At 50.2% G+C, this 21,426-nt stretch overlaps 8 protein-coding genes across 8 annotated transcripts; 4 read left to right on the forward strand and 4 right to left on the reverse strand.

Moving 5' to 3' along the window:
• Nucleotides 1-1,350: 1,350 nt before the first annotated feature.
• Nucleotides 1,351-4,558, forward strand: BC939DRAFT_300905 (armadillo-type protein). Its single transcript, XM_051551381.1, has 4 exons — nucleotides 1,351-1,849; nucleotides 1,987-2,688; nucleotides 2,811-3,199; nucleotides 3,320-4,558. The coding sequence occupies exons 1-4, from the start codon at nucleotides 1,621-1,623 to the stop codon at nucleotides 4,397-4,399; spliced, it is 2,400 nt and encodes a 799-aa protein (XP_051408204.1). The 5' UTR covers nucleotides 1,351-1,620; the 3' UTR covers nucleotides 4,400-4,558.
• A 10-nt stretch (nucleotides 4,559-4,568) lies between these two features.
• On the reverse strand, nucleotides 4,569-9,242 carry BC939DRAFT_532230 (muts domain V-domain-containing protein). The gene is made up of 7 exons (XM_051561647.1): nucleotides 8,395-9,242; nucleotides 8,213-8,307; nucleotides 7,046-8,117; nucleotides 6,686-6,958; nucleotides 6,409-6,575; nucleotides 5,250-6,311; nucleotides 4,569-5,160 (listed from the first exon to the last, which is right to left on the reverse strand). The coding sequence occupies exons 1-7, from the start codon at nucleotides 9,187-9,189 to the stop codon at nucleotides 4,935-4,937; spliced, it is 3,690 nt and encodes a 1,229-aa protein (XP_051408205.1). The 5' UTR covers nucleotides 9,190-9,242; the 3' UTR covers nucleotides 4,569-4,934.
• A 68-nt stretch (nucleotides 9,243-9,310) lies between these two features.
• On the forward strand, nucleotides 9,311-10,914 carry BC939DRAFT_463890 (pyrroline-5-carboxylate reductase). Its single transcript, XM_051557295.1, has 5 exons — nucleotides 9,311-9,784; nucleotides 9,948-10,116; nucleotides 10,207-10,370; nucleotides 10,462-10,541; nucleotides 10,665-10,914. The coding sequence occupies exons 1-5, from the start codon at nucleotides 9,444-9,446 to the stop codon at nucleotides 10,859-10,861; spliced, it is 951 nt and encodes a 316-aa protein (XP_051408206.1). The 5' UTR covers nucleotides 9,311-9,443; the 3' UTR covers nucleotides 10,862-10,914.
• A 114-nt stretch (nucleotides 10,915-11,028) lies between these two features.
• On the forward strand, nucleotides 11,029-13,137 carry BC939DRAFT_532232 (ADP-ribosylglycohydrolase-domain-containing protein). Its single transcript, XM_051561648.1, has 4 exons — nucleotides 11,029-11,155; nucleotides 11,278-11,383; nucleotides 11,495-11,762; nucleotides 11,871-13,137. The coding sequence occupies exons 1-4, from the start codon at nucleotides 11,089-11,091 to the stop codon at nucleotides 13,023-13,025; spliced, it is 1,596 nt and encodes a 531-aa protein (XP_051408207.1). The 5' UTR covers nucleotides 11,029-11,088; the 3' UTR covers nucleotides 13,026-13,137.
• Nucleotides 13,138-13,271: 134 nt separating this feature from the next.
• Nucleotides 13,272-14,072, reverse strand: BC939DRAFT_480617 (uncharacterized protein; the record flags this gene model as incomplete). The annotated part of the gene is made up of 4 exons (XM_051558952.1): nucleotides 13,272-13,373; nucleotides 13,473-13,618; nucleotides 13,724-13,862; nucleotides 13,980-14,072. The coding sequence occupies 4 exons, from the start codon at nucleotides 14,070-14,072 to the stop codon at nucleotides 13,272-13,274; spliced, it is 480 nt and encodes a 159-aa protein (XP_051408208.1).
• Nucleotides 14,073-15,061: 989 nt separating this feature from the next.
• Nucleotides 15,062-17,226, forward strand: BC939DRAFT_506810 (origin recognition complex subunit 5 C-terminus-domain-containing protein; the record flags this gene model as incomplete). Its single annotated transcript, XM_051560829.1, has 6 exons — nucleotides 15,062-15,151; nucleotides 15,252-15,791; nucleotides 15,908-16,078; nucleotides 16,163-16,337; nucleotides 16,430-16,687; nucleotides 16,775-17,226. 6 exons carry the CDS (start codon nucleotides 15,062-15,064, stop codon nucleotides 17,224-17,226), a joined length of 1,686 nt encoding a protein of 561 aa, XP_051408209.1.
• Nucleotides 17,227-17,450: 224 nt separating this feature from the next.
• BC939DRAFT_480619 (malate dehydrogenase, NAD-dependent) lies at nucleotides 17,451-19,309 on the reverse strand (the record flags this gene model as incomplete). The annotated part of the gene is made up of 7 exons (XM_051558953.1): nucleotides 17,451-17,976; nucleotides 18,077-18,181; nucleotides 18,285-18,375; nucleotides 18,477-18,549; nucleotides 18,756-18,906; nucleotides 19,054-19,064; nucleotides 19,247-19,309. 7 exons carry the CDS (start codon nucleotides 19,307-19,309, stop codon nucleotides 17,451-17,453), a joined length of 1,020 nt encoding a protein of 339 aa, XP_051408210.1.
• Nucleotides 19,310-19,859: 550 nt separating this feature from the next.
• BC939DRAFT_485049 (peptidase C14) lies at nucleotides 19,860-21,282 on the reverse strand (the record flags this gene model as incomplete). Its single annotated transcript, XM_051559283.1, has 6 exons — nucleotides 19,860-19,998; nucleotides 20,126-20,218; nucleotides 20,307-20,602; nucleotides 20,706-20,829; nucleotides 20,932-21,103; nucleotides 21,183-21,282. 6 exons carry the CDS (start codon nucleotides 21,280-21,282, stop codon nucleotides 19,860-19,862), a joined length of 924 nt encoding a protein of 307 aa, XP_051408211.1.
• Between the last annotated feature and the right edge of the window lie 144 nt (nucleotides 21,283-21,426).

Genomic DNA, 21,426 nt, shown 5'->3' on the forward strand with positions numbered 1-21,426 from the left:
GCACCATCCCCTCTGGTATCAGCACAAACCATCGTGTTGGCGTCGACCTGCGCAGTCGATCTGCCTCCTTTGCATCCTCTGCTCTCTCACACCTCGAGTTCAACGCCTCGCGGGGCTCTGCCGTCACAACATCCTCACCCCTAGCACTTGGCAGCATCAACAGCCGGAGCAGCAGTAATCTCAGTAGTCTTAACAACATCTCCGGTATCAATGGCATGAGTGGCCTGGGCAGTATCAACGGCATTAGCGGCAGCAGTAACAACAACAGTAGCAGCAACAGTAGCAGCAACAACAGCATCAATACCAACAGCAGCAACTCTAGCAGCAGCGGTAGTAACACCACTGGCCCTGGACTTTCCACGCTCGATATGCGACTGGAAAAATCCCTTGCGCACTCGCTGTTGATGCCCAACAGTGTCAGTTTTGCCAACCGGATCCGATCATACTCTGTCTCTGCCACAGCGGCCTACGAGGTCCTTGAAGACGAGCATGAGGACGATATTGGTCACTTAACCTCGAGCTCCCCTTCCTCAGGATCCTCAGGCATGTACCCGACCGGAGCCGGCGGTGTACACCAGTTCCAGACTTTCCAGCAGACACATTCGCGACCTAGAGCCATCAGCATGGGCTTCCTAGAGATTCCACATGATATTGCGGATGAGCAGCGCAAGTTTGCAAGTGCAGGTCCCCGCAGCTACAGCGATATGAAGGCTCGTCAGACACACCAGCGCACCACTAGTGCGGGCGCTGATATGCTTTCAGAGATCGTCAATGGCCACCCGACAGCAGCGGCAACAACAACAACGACAGATATGAATGCCCTAACGAACGGTACTGCTTCTGGTGGCGAGCGTAGTGGTGTCACCCATGGACACTCACATTCTCTTTCGCTCAGCTATAACAACCAGCTTCACACACCGCAGCAAATACAACAGCAGCAACATCATGCACAGCCTCAACGGCCTGGACACCAACACAGCAATAGCTTTGGTGGGCGTAGTCTTGCGGACGAGCATGGTCATGGCAGCAATGGTTCCAGCCACAGTCTCTCAAACGGAATGGATCCCCACCAGGTATGAGACACATCCCCTGATTTTATTATTATTATGCAACGCAAAAGTGGAGAACAGCCATTATCCTCTTGACCTCAACGCGCGCCCCCTGCGCGCGGGACGGGATGTCTGTATTCGGGATGCGGAGGGACAAAATGACCACGGGAAAATTTTCATTTTATTTTTTATGACGAGGAACTAAAAACGATGATGGTGTGTTTCATCACTATCTCCTCCGTAACTCTCGTTGATATGCCACAACCTTAACCCCGGCAAGAAGTACATACCCGTGGGAGCTGGATCTTTTTTTTATCTTTCTGTCTTTCTATTTTTCGCGTTTGATGGGCCGCATGAAAAGCGGAATTGGACAGAAATGAAAGAGAGTGAACCTAATGCCTTTTTTTATATAAAAAAAATATCGTTCCTGTAGGACAATCAAGGTGTGAATGGCACGGCGACCCCGCCTTTCCAGGATCAGCCTGGGCCGTCGACAAGCGTCACCCAGCAGATCCCCACGCGTTCCCTCTGGATCGGAAACATTGACCCTAACTTCACAAACAACGACCTGATGCAGGTATTCAGTCCTTTCGGCCCTGTTGAGTCCTTGAAGGTCATCCCAGACAAGGAGTGCGCCTTCATCAACTTTACACGCGTCGAGGATGCCATGAGGGCCAAGGAGGACATTTCAGAACGACGAGGGGGCCGTATCGGTAACACCACTGTCCGAGTTGGCTATGGTAAAGCTGAGCTCATGGTCAACAGTGATGCCCCCGTCTTGCATCCTACACGCGCTCTCTGTAAGTGTGAACCCCGTCTTATCTTTTTTATTTGCAGGGATGATCTACCTATTTGCATGGCACTCGTCGCTCTTACTGACGCACTCATGTTCTTTATTTTCCTTTGTATGATATACTCTAACATTCATGTCATATAGGGATTGGAAATATCCCATCAACCACAACGCCGGCGGCACTGCACGCAATGTTCAACCATTTTGGACCCATCGAGTCTGCTCGAGTCTTGACCCACAAGTCGTGCGGCTTCATCAACTTTGAAAACATGGAGGACGCAGTCGTTGCAAAGAAGGTCATGCATGGCCAAGAGATCTTTGGACCCGGCACAGGCGCTGTCAGGATCGGCTTTGCAAAGGTGCCCGCCAAACAGTCCCCCAGTGACAGTCCCTCGCCAGGCCATGGAGATCCTATGGACGTAAACGGAGACCTCAGATCGAACACCTCGCTCAACAAGTTGACAAAGCCGGACTTTGAAGGACCCACGGAGTTGGATCGAATGCTTTCCTTAGTGAACATGAGCAACAAGGGACAAGCTGCCCTTGGCACGCCTGACCGAGAAGCTACCGCTGAGGACCCAGTCATGGAGCGACAGGCCATGTTGCGCGAGTTCAGTGCTGATGGAGAGCCAGAGTCGAGCACAGAACCCGTCCCTGCTTGCCTGACAGAGCCTATCGCTTACTTCACCTCGATCCCTCCTGTGGCAGAGCCGTCGCCTCATCGTCGTCTTGATGCGCCACGACTTCGAGAGATCCGGAAACGACTCGACAGCGGACACTGCACACAAAAGGAACTGGATAGCCTTTCGAATGAATGCATGGACGAGTGTGTCGAGCTCTGTAGTGGTAAGTGAAACGAACCTGCATGCAAAACCTGAGGACAACTGTTGCATTGGTGACCTGGATCTAGATCATGTCACTGACTTTATTCATCTCTTTTGCCTCCTTTTATCGTATGGCGCTCGTAGACTATATTGGCAATACGGTGATGCAAAAGCTGTTTGAACGATGCTCCGAGTCCCAGAAGACAAAGATGCTTGAGTTGATTGCACCACACTTGGCCTCGATCGGTGTCCACAAGAACGGTACTTGGGCCGCCCAAAAGATCATTGACTGTGCTAAGAGCCCTGCGCAGACAGAGCTCATCTGCAAGCATGTCCGTCCGTACACTCCACCACTCCTTCTCGATCAGTTTGGAAACTATGTTGTTCAGTGCTGCCTGCGTCTGGGACCGTCGAGAAATAGCTTCATCTTTGAATCAATGGCGGACAAGTTTTGGGAGATTGCTCAAGGTCGCTTTGGAGCCCGCGCCATGAGGGCATCGCTGGAGAGCCAGCATGCCAGCAAGAACCAGCAGGTACATATACGATAAAGCCAACAAGGGCTACCATGGGAGCTATCGAGGGCTGTGGAGGGTTGCTCCCTAACAATCTAACAATCTAACAATCTTTTTCGATTTGCTGTTATGAATCGATAGAAACATGTTGCTGTGGCAGTTGTGCAGAACGCATTAGCACTTGCCACCAACCCCAATGGAACATTGATGCTCACATGGCTTTTGGACAACTCACAACTTCCAGGACGGTATCGCGTTCTTGCTCCTCGTCTTGCGCCTCATATGGCTACTCTTGCAACCCACAAGCTGGCGTCGCTGACAATTCTCAAGGTCATCAATCAGAGACAGGAGCCAGACGCGAGCGACATCATGATTAACAGCATTATCAACTCGAACCAGGACCAAGTCCTTGTGGAGATTCTCGGAGACCAGGTGCATGGCGTCAGTCTTATTCAGAAGATCCTGGCTTCACCCAATGTTGAGCAGCAGCAAAAGCATTTGTTGGCAGAGAAGGTCAAGTCTGTTCTTTCAAAGTTGAGCGCCCAGAATATGCAGGGATGTAAGCGTCTTTTGGAAGAGGTTAATTTGATCCTGGGAGGAGACTCATCGATGACGGAACATGCCAAGCTTACCCCAGGTTCTGCAGGATATTCCCCAGCGGAGTTCACAGCCTCGGCCGCCAATTTCTATGCCGCCATGGCCACCAACCAGCACCACCTTCCGACGCTCACGATGCCGACAGATACGAACGCGATGTTGGACTCTTCATCACTGCTTAGCGCGGACGGACAGGAAGGCGGTCATGCAGCTGGTTCTGCCGCGCCGCTGAGCTCAGGCACAGCCCATATGACGTCTGCGGCCATGTCCCATGTTGGAGCATTCCCGATGCAGCACAACCCGTATTACACGATGCCGCATGGACAGCTCTACGGACATTACCCGGGTCAGATGTCGCCCTACTACGGTCCAGGAGCAACTTTCATTCCCCAACCGATGACGACGATGGGCTATCCAGGCATGATGCCTCAGACAGGATATAACCCTTACGTTACGATGCCTCCTCCCGGCATTGGCGGCGGATTGCACGGAGATGTCGCACAGCTCAGCGGATCGGCACTGTTTTTGCAGCAGCAGCAGCAGCAGCAACAACAACAGCAACTCTACCATATGCAGCAGCAACAGCAACATCAGCAACAGCAACAGTTCCAACAGCAGCAATGAGACGCTTTCTCTACAGTGTCGTGAGATACATAATACTACAACCCTCGTATATATATTTTTATATCCTTGCATTCCAACTGCATGGGCATTTTGTTATTATCGATACTTTGTCCTGCACACATTTCTTCTTTATCGTTTTAGAACAGTCGCTTTCTTCTCTTCTCTTTCCTTTTTTTTTTTTTTGTCGTTATCTTATTCTTGTCTTTCTTTTGCTTTCCATCTGTTGTTGCTACTGATTGTGCTGGACCAAGTGGATGGCTGAACATCCCCTTCTCCCTCTGATTTCTTTTCTTGTTCATTTTTCTTGGGATGGATATATCTTTTGTGGTGCTCTCTCTCTTTATTCTTCTTTCTCTTTGACTACAAGCATCGAGCATTCATTCTGATGTCAATCTTATTGCCGTCGCAGCTGTATAATACTACTAACCATCCGAAGTGGACATATAATCGTGGAAATAAAATCAAAAGTAACTCCATTGACACACATCTGATTGCTTATTGTTTGTGGAAGTCAAAAAAAAAAAACTAGGAACCTTCATGTGATTGTTGTGCTCTCAACCGGATGGGAGCAAAGCTCCGAAACAAGATCACAGGCCTGGTCTTCTGTACTGCACTCGCCAATCTCATGTAGCCTTGAAAGCATCCGTCCGTGCCGCCTGGACTCGACACGACGCTCAAGGACCGTCTCTAGTTCCTTGGACTTGATCCTGGCCTTGGTGATCAAGCTCAATGGAAGTTTGGCCATTCGTGCAACATTCAATCTTGTGATATCCAATTTTAGGTTAATGGGGCACAGACCAACAGAACACGAGCACAAACACCCTGAGCTCTGAGCACGACCTTGACTTACCCATAACTCTTGAGCGATACCCCCGGAACTAGCTTGTACAGAAACACAATATCCATGTCATCCAGGTTGACACCTGAACCGTTGTCGGATGCCTCTTCGACCCTCGCCATATCTTCCTCCCCATGAATTGCAGATGCGCCAGTGCCAGGTGTCGAGCCACTGGCCGAAGCCATGAACCCCATATGGTAATTCCTGATAGTGCCCTCCTCAAACTCCTTGGCCACATCCGCGAGCGATGGGTAATGGGTCACAAACAAGGTCGTCGCCCGGATATGACTCACAACATGCTTCAACACTGCATACGCAATTGCGACCCCATCCAGCGTAGACGTTCCCCTACCCAACTCATCCAAAATCACCAACGATCGTGCTGTCGCCATCTTCAAAATATCCGACGTCTCCTGCAACTCGACCATGAACGTGCTCTCATGTCCGAAAATATTATCCGAAGCACCCATTCGCGTATACACCGCATCCAACAACGAGACCTTCGCAGACTCTGCGGGAAGATACGAACCGATCTGGGCCATGATACATAACAGCGCCACTTGACGAATATAGCAACTCTTTCCGCCCATGTTCGGCCCCGTCAAGATCAAAGCCTTTTCATCAACACCTGTTGCAGTGTTGTTTCCGAAATGGATGTCGTTAGATACAAAGTTGCCCGATGGCAACATCTGCTCCACCATCGGATGCCGGCCGTTCTTGATCTCAATCGTTGTTTTCGAGGATACTATCCTGGAGAGCGAGTTGAGTTCACCATCGTTCGTGCTAAGATGATCGTCCCGATCCATAGTCTGCTGCCGCTCGCAGACTTCATCTTCCACATATTGCGGTTTGACATAACCGGGGAGACATGCCACGACCGAGAGCGAGAACAGGCAATCCAGGTACGCCAGGTTCTGAACCAGGTCACGAAAAACTTCGTATCTTTGCGAGAACTCTTGTTGGAATGCCGCAAAAGCACGATCGCAAGCAAGGACTAGTCGTTCCTGATGTTGAGCTTTCGCCTGAATCAGTTGAAGGGCCTCCGGTGTATGGAAGCGCGACACCTGTTTTGTTCTATGGACATCAGATCACATAGACGTAGGAGACATGAGTAATTAATGCTCCCCATAAACGTATCTAGGGTTTCAAAATATAGACAATAATATCATACCCGCTAATCTTGACCCACGACTTCGGAATCTTGGCCACATCCTTGTTCTTAACCTCTATCAGATAGTCGATTCCCGAGACCGAAGAATACTCCAGCCGCGGTTCGCGCAATAGTTTCCGCACCGCTGCTAGATGGATTGACAGGTCACCCTCTGTCCCAACAATGTTCTACAGAGACAATAACGCGGCAAAAGAAAGACAAAAAAAAAGGCAAGAGTCAGTATTCAGTTTACTATACCCCTGAAGCAAACAACTCAGTAACCAGACGATTCACTTACATCTCTGTGCTCATGAATCTCAGGCCATTTCTCTGCAATAATATCCTCCTGGAACATCTCCAGCTTGTCATTCCTATTCGCCGCTGACTCGTTCAGACCATTCAGGAAGTACCGACTGTCTTCGGCAGCACTCGATAACGATCCAACTAAGCGCCTTAGCATGGGGCTGTTGAGGCCAAAGTCCTGGTGTGCCTTTGACCGTTCTCCCGCCGGGATCGCGTTTGCCACTCTCATGAATGTTCGGAGGATAGCAAGGAATTCCTTTGGCGAAGACTAAATAAATCGAGCAAACCAGAATATTGACACATTCGTTAGCATTTGGATGCACTGCATTATCCTGCACAACAAACGCATTCTTACTTTGCCATAGTGGATGCGACAGACACCCTTTTCAAGGTCCATGAGTCCTTTGAGTACACCGCGCGCACTTTCAAGATACGTATTCTTGTCCGCCAATGTAAGGATCTCCTCGACCGCATCCACTCGTTCCTGCAACGCCTTCCGATCCACCAAAGGTTTCCCCACCCACTTCTTGAGCAGCCGTCTCCCGAACCCTGTCAGAGTATGGTCTAGAATCGCGAAAAGAGACCCCTGTGTCGACCAGTCTGTTTGATTGCGATAAATCTCTAGGTTCGATATCGTGTTCCCGTTCAGAAGCATGTGCGATCTCGAGGTAAAGCACTCAAAGTATTTCGATAGCCGGAACACGGATGCCAGTCCAAACTCCGTCAAATGGGTGATCATGGCCGAAAGAGCAACAATGAGTTGCCGAGAAAGTCCCAGGACTGTCTTGAGCAGTGCTTCCATTTGACTCTGCTTCGAAGACATCGACTCCCCGTCCTGACTCTGTCGTTTTACCTGCTCCTCTTTAAGACTCGTAGAATAGAACTCTGAGACCAGCTTAAACGCCTGGTCGTACTTCACAAACCCTGCCGTTCTCTCGATCCGAATATCATCCTGGCCCCTGTTGATCGATCCTGTGCGACGATGAGATGATCCTGTAAGATATCCAAGCAGTTTCTCCGTAGATTTACTCATCGGCTCAATTGGTACGATCAACTCTGCAGGCTGGATATGAAGCAATCGCGTCTCGAGTTCGTTCCTGAAGTGTCCATCCATAAACTCATCATAAACAATATCGCCTGTTGCCGGTTGTACTGCCAGAATCGCAATCTTGACCCTTTCGTCCGCTCCACTCCCGCCCTGTGGTTGCTCACAGATGCACATCAGATATTGTGAAGAGGGTCCCTTGCCAACGAAACTGCCCTGGAACTGCTCCTCGTCCTGATCCAGGCTCTCGAGAAATGTCGCTTTGGTGTAGAGGTTGGTGAGCTTCCGAGTAAAGGGCGCACTCTTATTGTCGCCGGCGGACTTTAGGGCTGCGGTTTCCATCTGCCGAACCACGCCTACTTTGTAGCCAGCATGCACCAGGCTAAGCGAAGGATTGGAGGAGAAAACCAAATGCGGGTTTAGCATCGGATATCTACAATCTTGTCTGTCACGACATTCGATTCAGATAAAACGCACCGTCGCACATGGACATCCAGCCGGTGGGTAGGTATACTGGCGGTGTAAAAGTTGTGGTCCATGAAATGTGCAATGCTGAGTTCTCTTGAGGCAATCTAAGGGACGGCATCAGGTTGTAATAAGTCAGTATGACTAGGACATCGCCACTGTCGTAAATCGCAATTACTTCTCCGACGTCGTACCTCCGCATCCTCGCCAAAGAAACGAAACTTGTATCCGACCTCGATGCAGAGAATCGCGTCCGGGTACTGTCTCTTGATCTCAACAAACTGAGTTTCAAGTGGCGTATAAGGACTTTTGGTGGCCTTTTTTGACCCGGTAAATCGACCCAAAGTAGTTGTTGCCTTGACCAGCTGTTGCTTTTGCAATGGTTGCGGTGTATCCTCAGGCTCCTCCATGACGTGATCCTGGTCCATTACCACGTCTTCTTTATGTGTTCGAGAGCGTCTCTTCCTGTCCAGCGGTTCCTCTGACGCGTCATCCTGTTCCGAAGAGTGGCTGTACCTCCGTTTCAACGATGTCCTTGTCGAAGAATTTTCCTCATTCGGGCTCGCGTATGCGGATCCTGATATGTCTCTGCTCAGTGTCCGATTTTCGTTACTGGGCTTGGTTGTAGTTGATGATGGGGTCAGGGAAGTGGGCGTAGAATCAAGTGCAAACTGTTCAGCCAGGTCCGAGAAGCCAGCCGGGAATAATGGATCTTCTGCGGCTACGGATGCGGATGTGGATACGATATTCCCCTGACCCTTGACGGACCCGCCGCGTTTCTTTCGTGATGTGGGCTGTCGTGCTAGGTTGTCGCGTGCTGTGGAGTCCTGGACGGAGTGTCTGTTGTTCTGATTCAACGAAGCGGATGGCGACGCAGTTGCTGACTGAATGGGAGCTGAAGCTGAAGTCGGAGGAGTTGCGCTCTTGGGCTTGAAGAAGCTGAGCAGGGTCTTTTGCACCTGCGGCGGCGGGCCCTTGCGATCGACCATGGCGTGCGAAAGTGAAAGGATAAGAAGCGTCGAATGCTTCAGCCATTCAACCGTGGAAGCGTTGTTTTTTTTTGGTGGCAAAAGATAGACCAGTCACAGTTGCCCTTACTGTGACCAATCAGAGTGAGTCAAAGCTCTTTTACCCCACAACGGTCTCTCTCTCTTCAAGGTCTTCAAGGTCGGGTTCTTTCTTTTCCTCTCCTCGCCCGTCGTCTTCTCCTTCTTGCTTGCTGATCGCATTTCGTAACAGAGCCATGCCCATCAACAACCCCACCATCTGTATCCTCGGATGCGGCACCATGGGTATTGCCATCATTCGCGGCACACTCGATTCTATCGCCGGAGCAGAATCCGTCCAGTCCTCGCCAAAGATCTCGTCCTCAACAACTGCAACAGGCGCAGCCAACGACCTTTCTTCTACTTCGTTGCCAGAGGAGGAGGACAGTTTGTTACGTCCTGCTGGATTCATCGCATGCGTTAGTCATGAGGAATCGGCTGCCAAGCTAAGTAAGGTCCTCGGAAGCCAGGTCAAAGTTCTTTATGGTGCTGATGGGAATGTGCAGGGAGTGTCAGAAGCCGATGTTGTTCTGCTCTGGTATGTCCAAGTCGGATCTGAGCAATTGGCGCCCTGCAGGGTGCTCAATTTGCTCGGTTCTCTTTTTGTTTCTTATGTTGTATCATGAATGTATGTGGAGGCCATCCCTCGTTGACAATAAGCGGGAGTGGAACTCGATCTCATCTATCTATGAACTCATTAGCACAAAGCCGCAAGTAGCCAAGGCCGTCCTTTCGGAGCCAGGGATCAAGGAAGCATTGACTGATAAACTGGTCATCAGTATCTGTGCCGGAGTCACGATTACTCAATTGCAATCCTGGACCACTCCCACCACGACCGTCATCCGTGCCATGCCAAACACACCTTGCAAAGTAAGGGCTACGATCCTTTGCTGCTGTTTTTAGCTTTAACTGAGAAGCCAACTCTAACTCAATTGGTACCCTCTTATGACTCTTATATAGATTCGCGAAGGAATGACGGTCATCTCCTGTGGTCCCAACACCGACATCCAATCCATGACTTTTACTTCCAAGATCTTTTCGACACTCGGTCGCTGCAGGATTCTGGATGAAAAGCACTTGGACGCCGTAACCGCGCTCGCAGGAAGTGGGCCAGCATTTGCATGGTAAGAGCAAGAGTATTACCATTCAAGTACCTATGCAGTCATGCACATAGAATTGACCGATGCTTCTTTCACCCTCCGTGGATCCTACTAGTGTGATGCTGGAGGCATTGGCAGATGGTGGAGTGATGATGGGCCTGCCTCGAGATGTTGCTACAGAACTCGCTGCACAAGGTACAAAAAAAAAAAAAAAAAAAAAATCAAGCCTGGTGCTACTTTGTCTGGGGCGGAAGTTACAGCTCACTCTGTTTGCCTAATTCTTTCTGTTACTGATCGATGCGATGCTTTTATTAATAGTTCTCCAAGGTGCGGCGAGAATGGTACTCACGACAGGCGCACATCCAGCGGCAATCAAAGACTCGGTGACAACCCCTGGCGGATGCACGATCGCGGGTCTCTTGACGATGGAGGACGGCAGGATCCGCTCGACGCTGGCGAGGACCATCCAGGAGGCCGCGACTGTAGCCTCGACCCTTGGACGCGACAAGAAGTAGATAACATTTGGCATTATCTGTGGTGTAAAATAAAAAGGACTCTGGATCGTTTAGACATGAACGTGGTAGGGGGGGGGTTCAATTTCGCTGCATAGTGTCGCTTGAAGCACAAGGTGGCGCTGCAGCCGAGTATAAAATGATGCCTCTCCATTCCTTTCTTCCACATTTTATTTTCCAGCTCTTCCATATCACGTAATTTCCCACGTATAACTGCCGCAGCACCGAACATGACAACGCCTCTCTCAACTTTGACCAAGGACCGGATCAAGGACCGTATCCGTGGTTGTCTCTTTGGTACGTCTCCAAAAAAAAAAAAAAAAAAAAAAAAAAAAAGGTTGTCTTTTTTTTCATTCTTGTCTTGTGAAGTGTTTCCACAGCGCATTCACAACAACTTCGACATACATTTTCTTCTCTAGGGACGGCTGTAGGGGATGCCTATGGACTGGCTACAGAATTTATGTCGAAGGCAAGCGCTCGTAGACGATATGGCAACGGCCCCATCGCATTTGGCAACGAGGCGGGGTAAGGCGTTTCAAACGCGTAACTTGGGACACGTGGCAACGGCATGTCGAGGACGCAGTTGCTGATCCTCTTCGATTTATTTTTTGTCGAATGCGCGCGTGCCATGCATAGATATCCTGTATGGATTGATAGCCATCGCTCAAAGTGGGCGAGAAACGACTTTACGGATGACACGGATCAAATGCTCCTCCTCCTCCAGTCGCTGCAACAAACCCAGGACGGTCGACTCCATGCTGCCAATTTCTCAAAGAGGCTGAAGGAGTGGAGCATCATTGGCTTTCCAGAACTGGGCACGCCTCCACGCGGTATCGGGTTTACTGTTGGCTCTACACTCAGTCATCCCGAGTTCAGGTACAACCCGCACAAGGCTGCCTTTGATGTAGGTGCTTTCGCTCCAACTGTATTAGGTACTTTAGATTAGGATGAGCTTAGTTCACTGAAGCCAACACAAATCATTTTTCTCCGTTGGATCCATTTACATGTATAGATCTGGAATTCAAAGGGGCGCATGCTGGCAGCGAACGGAGCCGTCATGCGAACTTCTGTGCTTGGCATCGAATCCTTCTGGGACGAGGCGCGGGTCGTCGAAAACACCCTCGCTGCAGCCAAGGTCACGCACGCAGACCCACGCTCCGTAGTCAGTGCCTTAATCGCCTCGGTCCTCATCTCCCGGCTCCTTCGAGGGGGCGGACAGGACGCAAAGGAGGACTCAACCCGTACATGGAACCCACGGCTTGCACAGGACGAGTACAAACAGGAGCTCCTGGACTATCTGCGACGTGGAACAGATATCAACGGCGAAGTCTCGTCTGATCCCGCATACGAGCCAGAGACTGCACAGAATGTTTTCAAGAATAAAGATGAGAGGAAAATTGCCAGGATGCGCTTGACACATCCAGTGCCGGATGCTGCGCCAAGGGTCGCCACACGTTCTTTCCAGACAGCAGTGCTGGATAAACTGAGTCACTTCATAGCCGGGAGCCCCGCAGCTCACCGTGCTTCAGATGACTGGAACAAGGATCGACCAACGGTTGAGCTGAGAGGTGATATTGGCTGGGCTGGCATGGATAAAGTTGGCGAGAACGAAGCGATGGGATCCCTGGCCCGATCGGTGCTCAGGGATTACAAGTTTCTCCTTCTAAGAACCGATGTTGTCCCACCGACGATCCGCAATGTCGCCCTGGAGGGAAGAAACACAGCAGCAGGGCATGCAGGGGCAGATGCTACCCAGACGCCTGAACGCATTCAAGAGAAATGGTCGCGTGAGCTAGAGTCGTCCTGCTTCCCGAGCAAACTAGAAGAGCTGGAACTCGGCGATGCTGACAAGATGGGGTATACCTTCAAGTGTGTCGGTATCGCGTTTTACACCGCAACCCGTTGCGAGGACCCTGCCCCGACAGATGATGCATACAAGGGACCCTCTGGATTGTTCCGAGGGACCATGGAGCAGGTTGCGCTTGAGGCAGGCGATGCTGACACTAACGGAGCGGTTGTTGGATCGCTGCTGGGTGCGCGATATGGCGTAAGCGAGGGCATTCCACGCTCCTGGTGGACAGAACTGCGGCACTTTGAGTGGTTGGATGGTGTAGTTGATCAATTTGCGGACAGAGTCATAGCCATGTATGAACAGCAGATGCAGTAACAATTGTAGGGCTGGGGGGCAGGCTCAATTGGACAAGACTCGGTTCCTTCAACGATGACCTGTTTGCATAGCTTTCTCCATATTAAACAATTCTATCTGTATGTAAAGTCGGATATACTTCAACTCTCTCGCTTTAATACAGTATGCGCAATAAATTCAATCCTTGACGAAACATGGTGAGATGTCGATATGCTAAGGATGTATGGCTTCTAGTCTAGGCTGCTTGGAAATGCAGCAGGGTCGTTCCTAACCTCGGCTGACGCGAGCGGCACCAGTGACACAAACAACACTCACATCATCATCGTCCTTGTCTCTGCTTGTAATCTCGGCGCTGATGAGGAGCTCAGCCTATGGACAGGTACCATTAGATAGTGATAAAAAATCAGACAGTGCCCACCACGCTGCAGTATACGGTATAAGCCAAAAAAAAAAAAAAGGGACACATACTCCGTTTTGGGTGTATTGGAACTCGGGCGGCAGATAGAAGCAAGCGTTTAGCTCACGGTCGCCTCCACCAGACACGGGCAGCTGTGTGCCCTGTGGGAACCGGAGCGAGCTATAGACACCGACTTGCCAATCCTTTGAGAGAACGCCTAGAAACGAAGGAGGACGTATGAGCGTGTAAGCAGATGAAAAAAAAAAAAAAAAAAATGAAGTGAGAATTTTAAGAGGATTAAGAGCAAAATGGGTGCACATACGAGGTTGCTCGACTGTGAACTTGATCATGGATCCCTCCAGAGGAAGATCTGTCTTGAGTTCACCCTTGATACTGAGGCAAATCTCCTTGCTAGGATCGACTGAGCTAGGGTTAATGCTGGCACTATAGACATCGAAGAGCTATAGCCGAAGCGAAGGAGAAATAGAGAACAGTGGCACAGTTGGTTGGTGTGATTGTTTCTCCACAACTCGAAGTCCATCTTTGCGTTTGTCCAAGCAAGTGTGTGTTGAACATACGCTATCGTTTTCAGGGCAGGAGTCAAGGTGGGAAGCACTGCAGACCGACACGACCAGTGCTGCAACGAGGGACAAGGACGAAACCAGCTTCATAGTGGGTGTGTTGAGTAGGATGGGTAAGATAGGTAGAGGAGAGTAAGGAGAGATAGATGTGGCTAGAAAGTGTCAGTGGGAGGAGATTCCTTGAACAGGTGTAGATGCTGTGAAGGAATAGTTCTTTTTATATCTTTTTATATTTTTTTTGCCGATGTGAGGATTCTTACAAAGGCGGCAGAAATTGCAGTGTGGATTGCGGTGGTGCCAATGAGTGCTCACTGAGACGAATTTCAATGGCGCGACCGGCACTAGCCTACCAGCAAGAGATGCCGGCAGGAGATTCTCGAGGAGGAGAAGTTGAGGCGCTAGATGGATGTGCAAGAGCGGCCAAATAAATCCAGGAGCGCCAGGAGGCCGGTCGCATTTGCAGATTTCAGGAGACGGAGACAGTCTGGCGCCTCTTTTCTTATTTGTGTGTTATATCGGCAATGTTGCCTGACTCTGAGCCGTGCAGGCGAGCGCGCGAACAGACACCTCCGTTCTCTTCTCCGTGGCTCCCTCGCTCTCGTTCTCTCTGAAATCTCCCAGTCTCTAGCTTTATTCCCTTTGTTTGCCAGGATCCAGACTACTGCGCTTCACCCCGGGGACAAGGCAGCGCGTCTCCCCCTCCTTGAAGTGCATATGGCCTGCTTTCTGAGGCAGAAAAGTCCAGCAAAGGCACTCCACTCTTGAGACCAACCATCTAGGGATATATATATATAGAATATATGTATATATCCTGCCAGGTCAAATGGCCAGTCCTCACTCCTACTGAGCAGTATGGCTTCAAGGGCACCGCGTGGACGTCTTCAAGAACCGCCTATATCGTGTGCAGAGGACTGGAGAGAAATATACGCGTTTTGGTGGCAAAACAGTATGTACGCCATATCCTTTTATGGGAAGAGCGTCGCTTCTAATTGACGCTCCCCTCGGCTGTCAACAAGCCAAGCCAAGCCCATCCTCCCTCAGTTCATTCTCAAGAAGGCCGCATGGAAACCCCTCCAGGGATGACACAGCTCTCGCTAAAGGAACAGCTCCGCAATGCATTTCCAGGACGGGCAAGGCAGATCGATCAGATCCTCGGTTTCATGGGAAAGGTATTAACAGCGCTTTGCCTATCCGCCTCCATTCGGCGCGGGATCTTTTTTTACTAACACGCGTTGACCCTGTCGGTCCGCCTATCTGCGCTTGCCTTAGCCATGGGCTCCTACCCCGCCCGCGTTATTGATCAATGGAAACTCATCCCTAGGAAAGACAGCTGTTATTAGAGCAACTCTTTCCACCATGCTCGGGAGCACAAGTCCCAGTCGCTTTGCGTTTCTCGACTGCGTAGAATGTCATACCCCCCGCCTGATCTTTGAGCACGCCATCTATCAGTTTCGCAACGCTCCTCAGCACTTCCCAATGCCTTCGCTACTAGCAAAGGATGCAGATGATACCAAGGACGGCAGTGCACACATGGACAATCTCTCCAGCACACGCACAAAAAACACCACGATGTTAAATAAAGAGCCGCGGAAAAGGAAAAGGAGATCATCTCAGGAAGACACTCCGTGGGACAAATGCGAGAACATCAACGAGTTTGTAGAATGGTGTCGGAAGATTTGCGACGAGGACAATGGGCAGGGCCCGCATAATCGACGACAGGATACCCGGTACCTTGTCCTCGACAGAGCAGAGCGGCTCCGCGATACTGCCCCGAACCTGATCCCGGTCCTCATGCGGCTGCAGGAACTTGTACGGCATTCATATCGTGTCTTCAAATTGCAGGCTGTCAAGGAATTTCACTGACTATGCTGATATGTTTTTGCTCATTTTGATCCGCTCCACTTTCTGCTGCTTCATCGGTATAGACCAGCCGCAACATCTGTGTCATCCTGATCACAACAATCGTCTGGGAAAAATTCCGGTCAAAGACAGGAGGATACGAGCCCATCATCCTGAACTTTCCACAATACTCAAAAGATATGTTCGTTGTCCTAGTCTTTACAGGGACTACCCCTTATGCTCCTCGGCTGATGTTTGTTCGATCATGACCCCAGTGGATGAAAGTTCATTATTCTTACCTCGATTGGTGCATCTTGCATGGTTCCGTTTATTTACGCGAGACAATTGCTATCCTGGAGCGAGACTTGCCTACAGGCGAAGACAAAGACCTTTACATGAGATTCCTCGAGCTCGTCTATGATGTCTTTCAGCGTAATTGCAAAGATCTCAATGAGATTCGACACCTGGTCGCGCTCCTCTTTCCGCTCTACGTCAAGCCAGTGAAAGAAGGGAGAAGTAAGTGGTGATCTTGTTCCTGATGCGAGGGTGGCCCGCTTTCGTTTCATGTCCATACTAACTCGCGTTGTTCGGATTCAATTCATCTCCAGTCCAAAAACACGAGGGATTGAAGCTTCATCGACACATCCAGGCATATTTTGTTGAGGCTATGGACAAGCTGTATTTGCGAGAAATCTCAAGCACAGAGTGGTCGGACCGTGCCCTTGTACCAGCTCCAGGATCTTTACACAGCAAACATGACCGATCAGGCGCTCTAGGAGGCGGCATCGGAGATACCTCGGTTATCCGATCCGTAATAGGCTCCACAGGAAGTGAACGGGCGCTGATGAGCGCTGTCGATGTCCAGAGTACATGCCGGTTAATGTGTTTTTACTAGTATCCATTATGGCGAACACTATGTACTGACGACAATATGTCTCGCCTCTTGCTTATAGATACATTCGATCTGCCATACTTTACAAAGTTCATCCTCATCGCGTCCTTCCTGGCGTCGTACAATCCGCCCCGACTGGACATGCGTTACTTTGCCAAAGTCTCAAATCAAGGCGGCAAAATGACCAAGCGCGCCAAAGTATCGGCATCCAAGAGGCATGGACATGATCAGATGGGATCCAAACTGCGACAGCAATTGCTCGGCCCCAAGACATTTCCGATAGAGCGGATGTTGGCCATCTTCTACAGTATTCTGGACGAGGAAGTCGAGGAAAACGTGAATGTTCACACACAGATCGCTTCTCTTGTTTCGCTGCGGCTCCTCCAGCGGGTTACGCCCATGGACAAGCTGGATTCAATCAAATGCAAGTGCAATGTCAGCTATGATATGATCAAGGCTCTGGCCAAGAGCACCAAGTTCGATATCGACAAGTACCTGTACAACTTTACATAAATGCATCTTTTTTTTTCTTCCACGAGCACATCCGATGAAATAGACTATCTGGACTGGCCACAATGGCTCCGTTCATTTGTTCCATGCAACTTGCATTTTCTTGAATCATAGATAAACTGTTGTTTTTCTTTCTTTTTATTCTATTCGTGAGGGAGGGTGACGATGAAAGTAGTAAAGAGGGTGACTATGAACAAAGAGAATGCAAAGCTACGGGGAGGCGCTGTTTAAGCCTTGTTGATGAAAGCCTTGCCCTTGCTGATGTTGCCCTTGAGCTCGGGGATGGCAGCATCAATGAGACCCTGCTCGTACTGGTTGACCTTGCCGACGGGGTGGATCTTCTCAACACCCTCAGTGCCGAGCTCGACGTTGGTAGCAAAGAACTCAACACCCTCCTTGGCAAAGACATCGGACTTGACGAAGGTAGGCTCAACAATGCCCTTCTTGCCGGCAACGGTAGCCTCGAGAAGAGAGTTGGTGAAGCGGGCACCGGCGAAGGCCATGGAGAGGGTGGCGGAACCAGTGCCGTTCTTGGCCTTGACGACCTCGTCACCACCGAACTGGATGCGGTGGGTCAAGGCCTTGACCTCCTCCTCAGTGAAGCTGTGGCCGGACTGGGAAAGCAGGGGAACGATGGTGACACCAGAGTGACCACCAATAACGGTGATCTTGGCATCCTCGGTCGAGACATTCTTGACCTCAGAGACGAAGCGAGAAGCACGGACAACATCGAGGGTGGTGACACCGAAAAGTCTGATGTGTGTACAACAATGGGTCGTGAGTATGCGTGGATCATGGATCGCTGTTATCAAACCAACTTGCATAAATCAGAGTCAGAGAATCAGGCACCTACCTCTTGGGGTCAAAGACGCCAGCCTTCTTGAAAACCTCAGCAACGATGGGGACAGTCGAGTTGACAGGGTTGGCAATGACCAAGATGTGGGCCTTGGGGCAGTGCCTGTGAGAAAGACGTGCGGCCAATTGGAGAACTGATTAGCAAGAGTATAGACTCGTGTATGATTTGTGAATACGGCATCCGCAGGGTATCCCCGACGACTTACTGGGCACAGGCAGAGGCCAAATCACGGACGATCGAGGCGTTGGTGTTGAAGAGATCGTCGCGGGTCATGCCGGGCTTGCGGGGAACACCAGCTATTTAGGCAACGGAAGTAAAGTCAAGTGATTAGCGCGAGTGCTTCGAGGGATGGGGTCGATGCAGAAGAGCAATTGAAGGTCGAAAGAATAGCACGTACCAGGGATGACAACGACATCACAGCCAGTGAGGGCCTCCTTGAGACCGTTGTTATCGGGAACGTGGCCAGTGACCTATGACAATAAACAACACGCTGGTCAGTATCACATCCCATTTTGATCTCTTTTTGTCTTGGGGCATGAGCCGCAACTTCCGCATTAGCCCTCATTTTTTCATCTGAGCCGTGATCGAATCGACCACCATGAAATGACAACAGCATATAGTTCCCAGAGCAATATCTGCGGCCTCTGTTGCTAAAGGTCCTAGTCTCGCATCGTACCTTGGAGTCAGAGTTGATATGGCTCAAATCAGCAGCAACACCGGGGGTGTTGACAATGTCGTAGAGGGAGAGGTGGGAGATCAAAGACGACTGCTTGAGGAGGAGCGACAAGGGCTGGCCAATACCACCGGCAGCACCGAGGACAGCGACCCTGGAGCAAACGACGCAATCAATCAGAGCGAAAGTGAGGCAGAAGGAGACAATAAAAAGATGAGTTGTTTTGTCACAGATCCAATAGATCGCTGAAATGAAATGGTGGCGACGTTGAATCTTGCGATAAGACACAACGAGAACTTACTTGGCCGCGTTCTAGAGGAGCCGACCATTGTGAAGATAAAGAAAAGGCGAAGGATAAGGAACATGTGCAGAGATAATTGAATAGAAAAGGTAAAAGAGTTGTCCAATGGTTAGATATGTCCCTTTGATCCGTTCGTTGTCGTTGTTCGTTATTCGTTGTTCCTGCTTGAAGAAAGAGGCCAGCGTCTGCTTACCGAGGAGGCCGAGGTGGAGAAGGCGCGCTTGGCGATGGAGGAGATCTGGCGAGTGGCAAACATGGCGATGAAGAGTTGAGTGGTTGGTGGGGAGAAGTGAAGGAGGAGAAGAGAGAGAAGAAAGGAAAGGAAAAATATGGGGAAACACGGATCTTCTTCTCGACGTCAATGGGCCCTGCACGTGACAGAACCCACGGTTGAAAAAGGACAGCCGAAAGATCCAGATAATCGAGCCAATTGAACCCTAAAAAAGCAGCACTTGCTCAGTCGGAGATGCTGCTGAAGGGGCGAGGAACCCCACGCGGCAGAGGTGAACGGCGACACAGCGGTGCATCATTAGCACATGTGCGTGTGCGGAGAAAATGGATACATTTGGATATATGAAAACACGAACCTACACTTTAAGGTGCTGCTAGACATCACACTGCTGCTTTGGCCGATACTATTTAACTTACGATAGACCTGTTTATTATGAGAGAAAGACTGAGGGGTAAAAAAAGCGAGAAAGTGCAGACGCATACGTACTGCCCATGGACAGTGCACGGACATGCACCACAGATACATGTCCATGGCCATCGAAGCAACGCATCGCTCTCACAGGCTATTGTTTCTTTTACATATGGAACAGTTCACAACTCATCTTCATCTCGCGACAGGAGCTCAACTGAGGCTTCTGTTTGTACTTCTCCTTCAACAACTCGCGGATGTTGTTGAGCATCTCCTGGTATGACTGCACAGGATTCTCGCGAATACTGCAACAGCAAACCAACGGAAACACACGTATAGAACCATGCGCACAAAGAATGTCAGTTCATGGCCAGCAGTGAGTCGTCTTTCAGCTATACAACTCACAATCAGAATAAGTAACAATTCACTCACCATTTGGTAAAGGCATAGGTCATGGCGCCGTTCGAGGATGACTTTCCACCGCGAGTAATACTGACATCGGCGGAGGTTTGGTCGTCCTTGCACCTGTTGTGGTAGAAGAGTAGCAGTGTTAGGATATTTATCATGTCGAATAATACACTCAGAATAAACATGACACTTGAGATCTTCTCACCCGCTGAACATGATAACATCTGCATTAGCGGCCTTTAGCTCTGTCTGGCGCTTAAACTCCTTCTCCTCTAGCTGTAGCTCCTTCCAGTTCTCTTGGAGCGTCTTGAGGGTATTTTCATCAAAGTTGCCCTTGACAAGTTTGTAGCCGAGATCGGCCAGGGCATTTGAACCCAGGACATAACCCGTGCCCGCGTATATAAAGGGCAGATCAAGGGCAGATCCCGAATGGCAGCAGTCGAACACGACGGTGAGTCGGACTCCAGGAGGCAAGGCTTTGACCAGCAAATTGTGCAACTCCTGTACATATGCAAGGGTAGAAAAAAAATAGAACCGTCAGTCCAAAATGCGAAAGCCACGCTGGCTTCTATTTCATGAAAAGATACCGACGGGAAGGACTTACATCGTCAATAATCACCCCATTCTCCGCATGGTCCAGAGGGAAAATACAGTTGTCCATCCCATCCGTTTCATCGCCATCAATATCGACGACCTGACCTCCGTGTCCAGAGTAGTGCAGGAAGTACCTATTGATCGGAGTGCATGAATATTTCCACAGCATTCCATTAGATACCGCTGTGTCATGTCCAAATTGGGCACCACTGCTTTGCCGCAAGGGGGTCACTTACGAGTCGTTCTTCTTTGCGTCGCGAATCAACCACTTGAGATTGCGGATGATGTTTTCCTTGGTCGGCATCCACTCTGTGCCGACTTGATCGTCTGTGAGGACGCGGATGTGCTCGTCCTGGAATCCAACGGTGTTCAAAAACTTTTTCATAACCGCGGTATCATTTATGCAGCCTAGATATCATGGAGTGATGAGGGTTAGAGAGGGATAAAAGTAAGGGGCCGAGAGAGGGAGAGGGATAGGCTAACTTACCATTAAGAGGGTTAGCCTTCCCAGTATAATTGATCCCAATGAGAACCGCACGGCGGTCGCCTGTGCAGTCAGAGAGGGACACCTTAGAGCCGTCAGGCATTCTGGCCTCCAGGGTCTGAACAGCGACCTTCGTGATCTCAGGGGGGGCCTGCTGTGCCGCATGAGGTGCCGCCTGAGGCTCCGACTGGATTGTGAAGGTCTTCACCTCAGGCTGGACCTGGGGCTGAGGAATCGAGGGCAAGGG

Source organism: Gamsiella multidivaricata, assembly GCF_025024155.1.
Source record: "Gamsiella multidivaricata strain RSA 2152 chromosome Unknown BC939scaffold_79, whole genome shotgun sequence".
Classification (NCBI taxonomy): Eukaryota; Fungi; Mortierellomycota; class Mortierellomycetes; order Mortierellales; family Mortierellaceae; genus Gamsiella; species Gamsiella multidivaricata.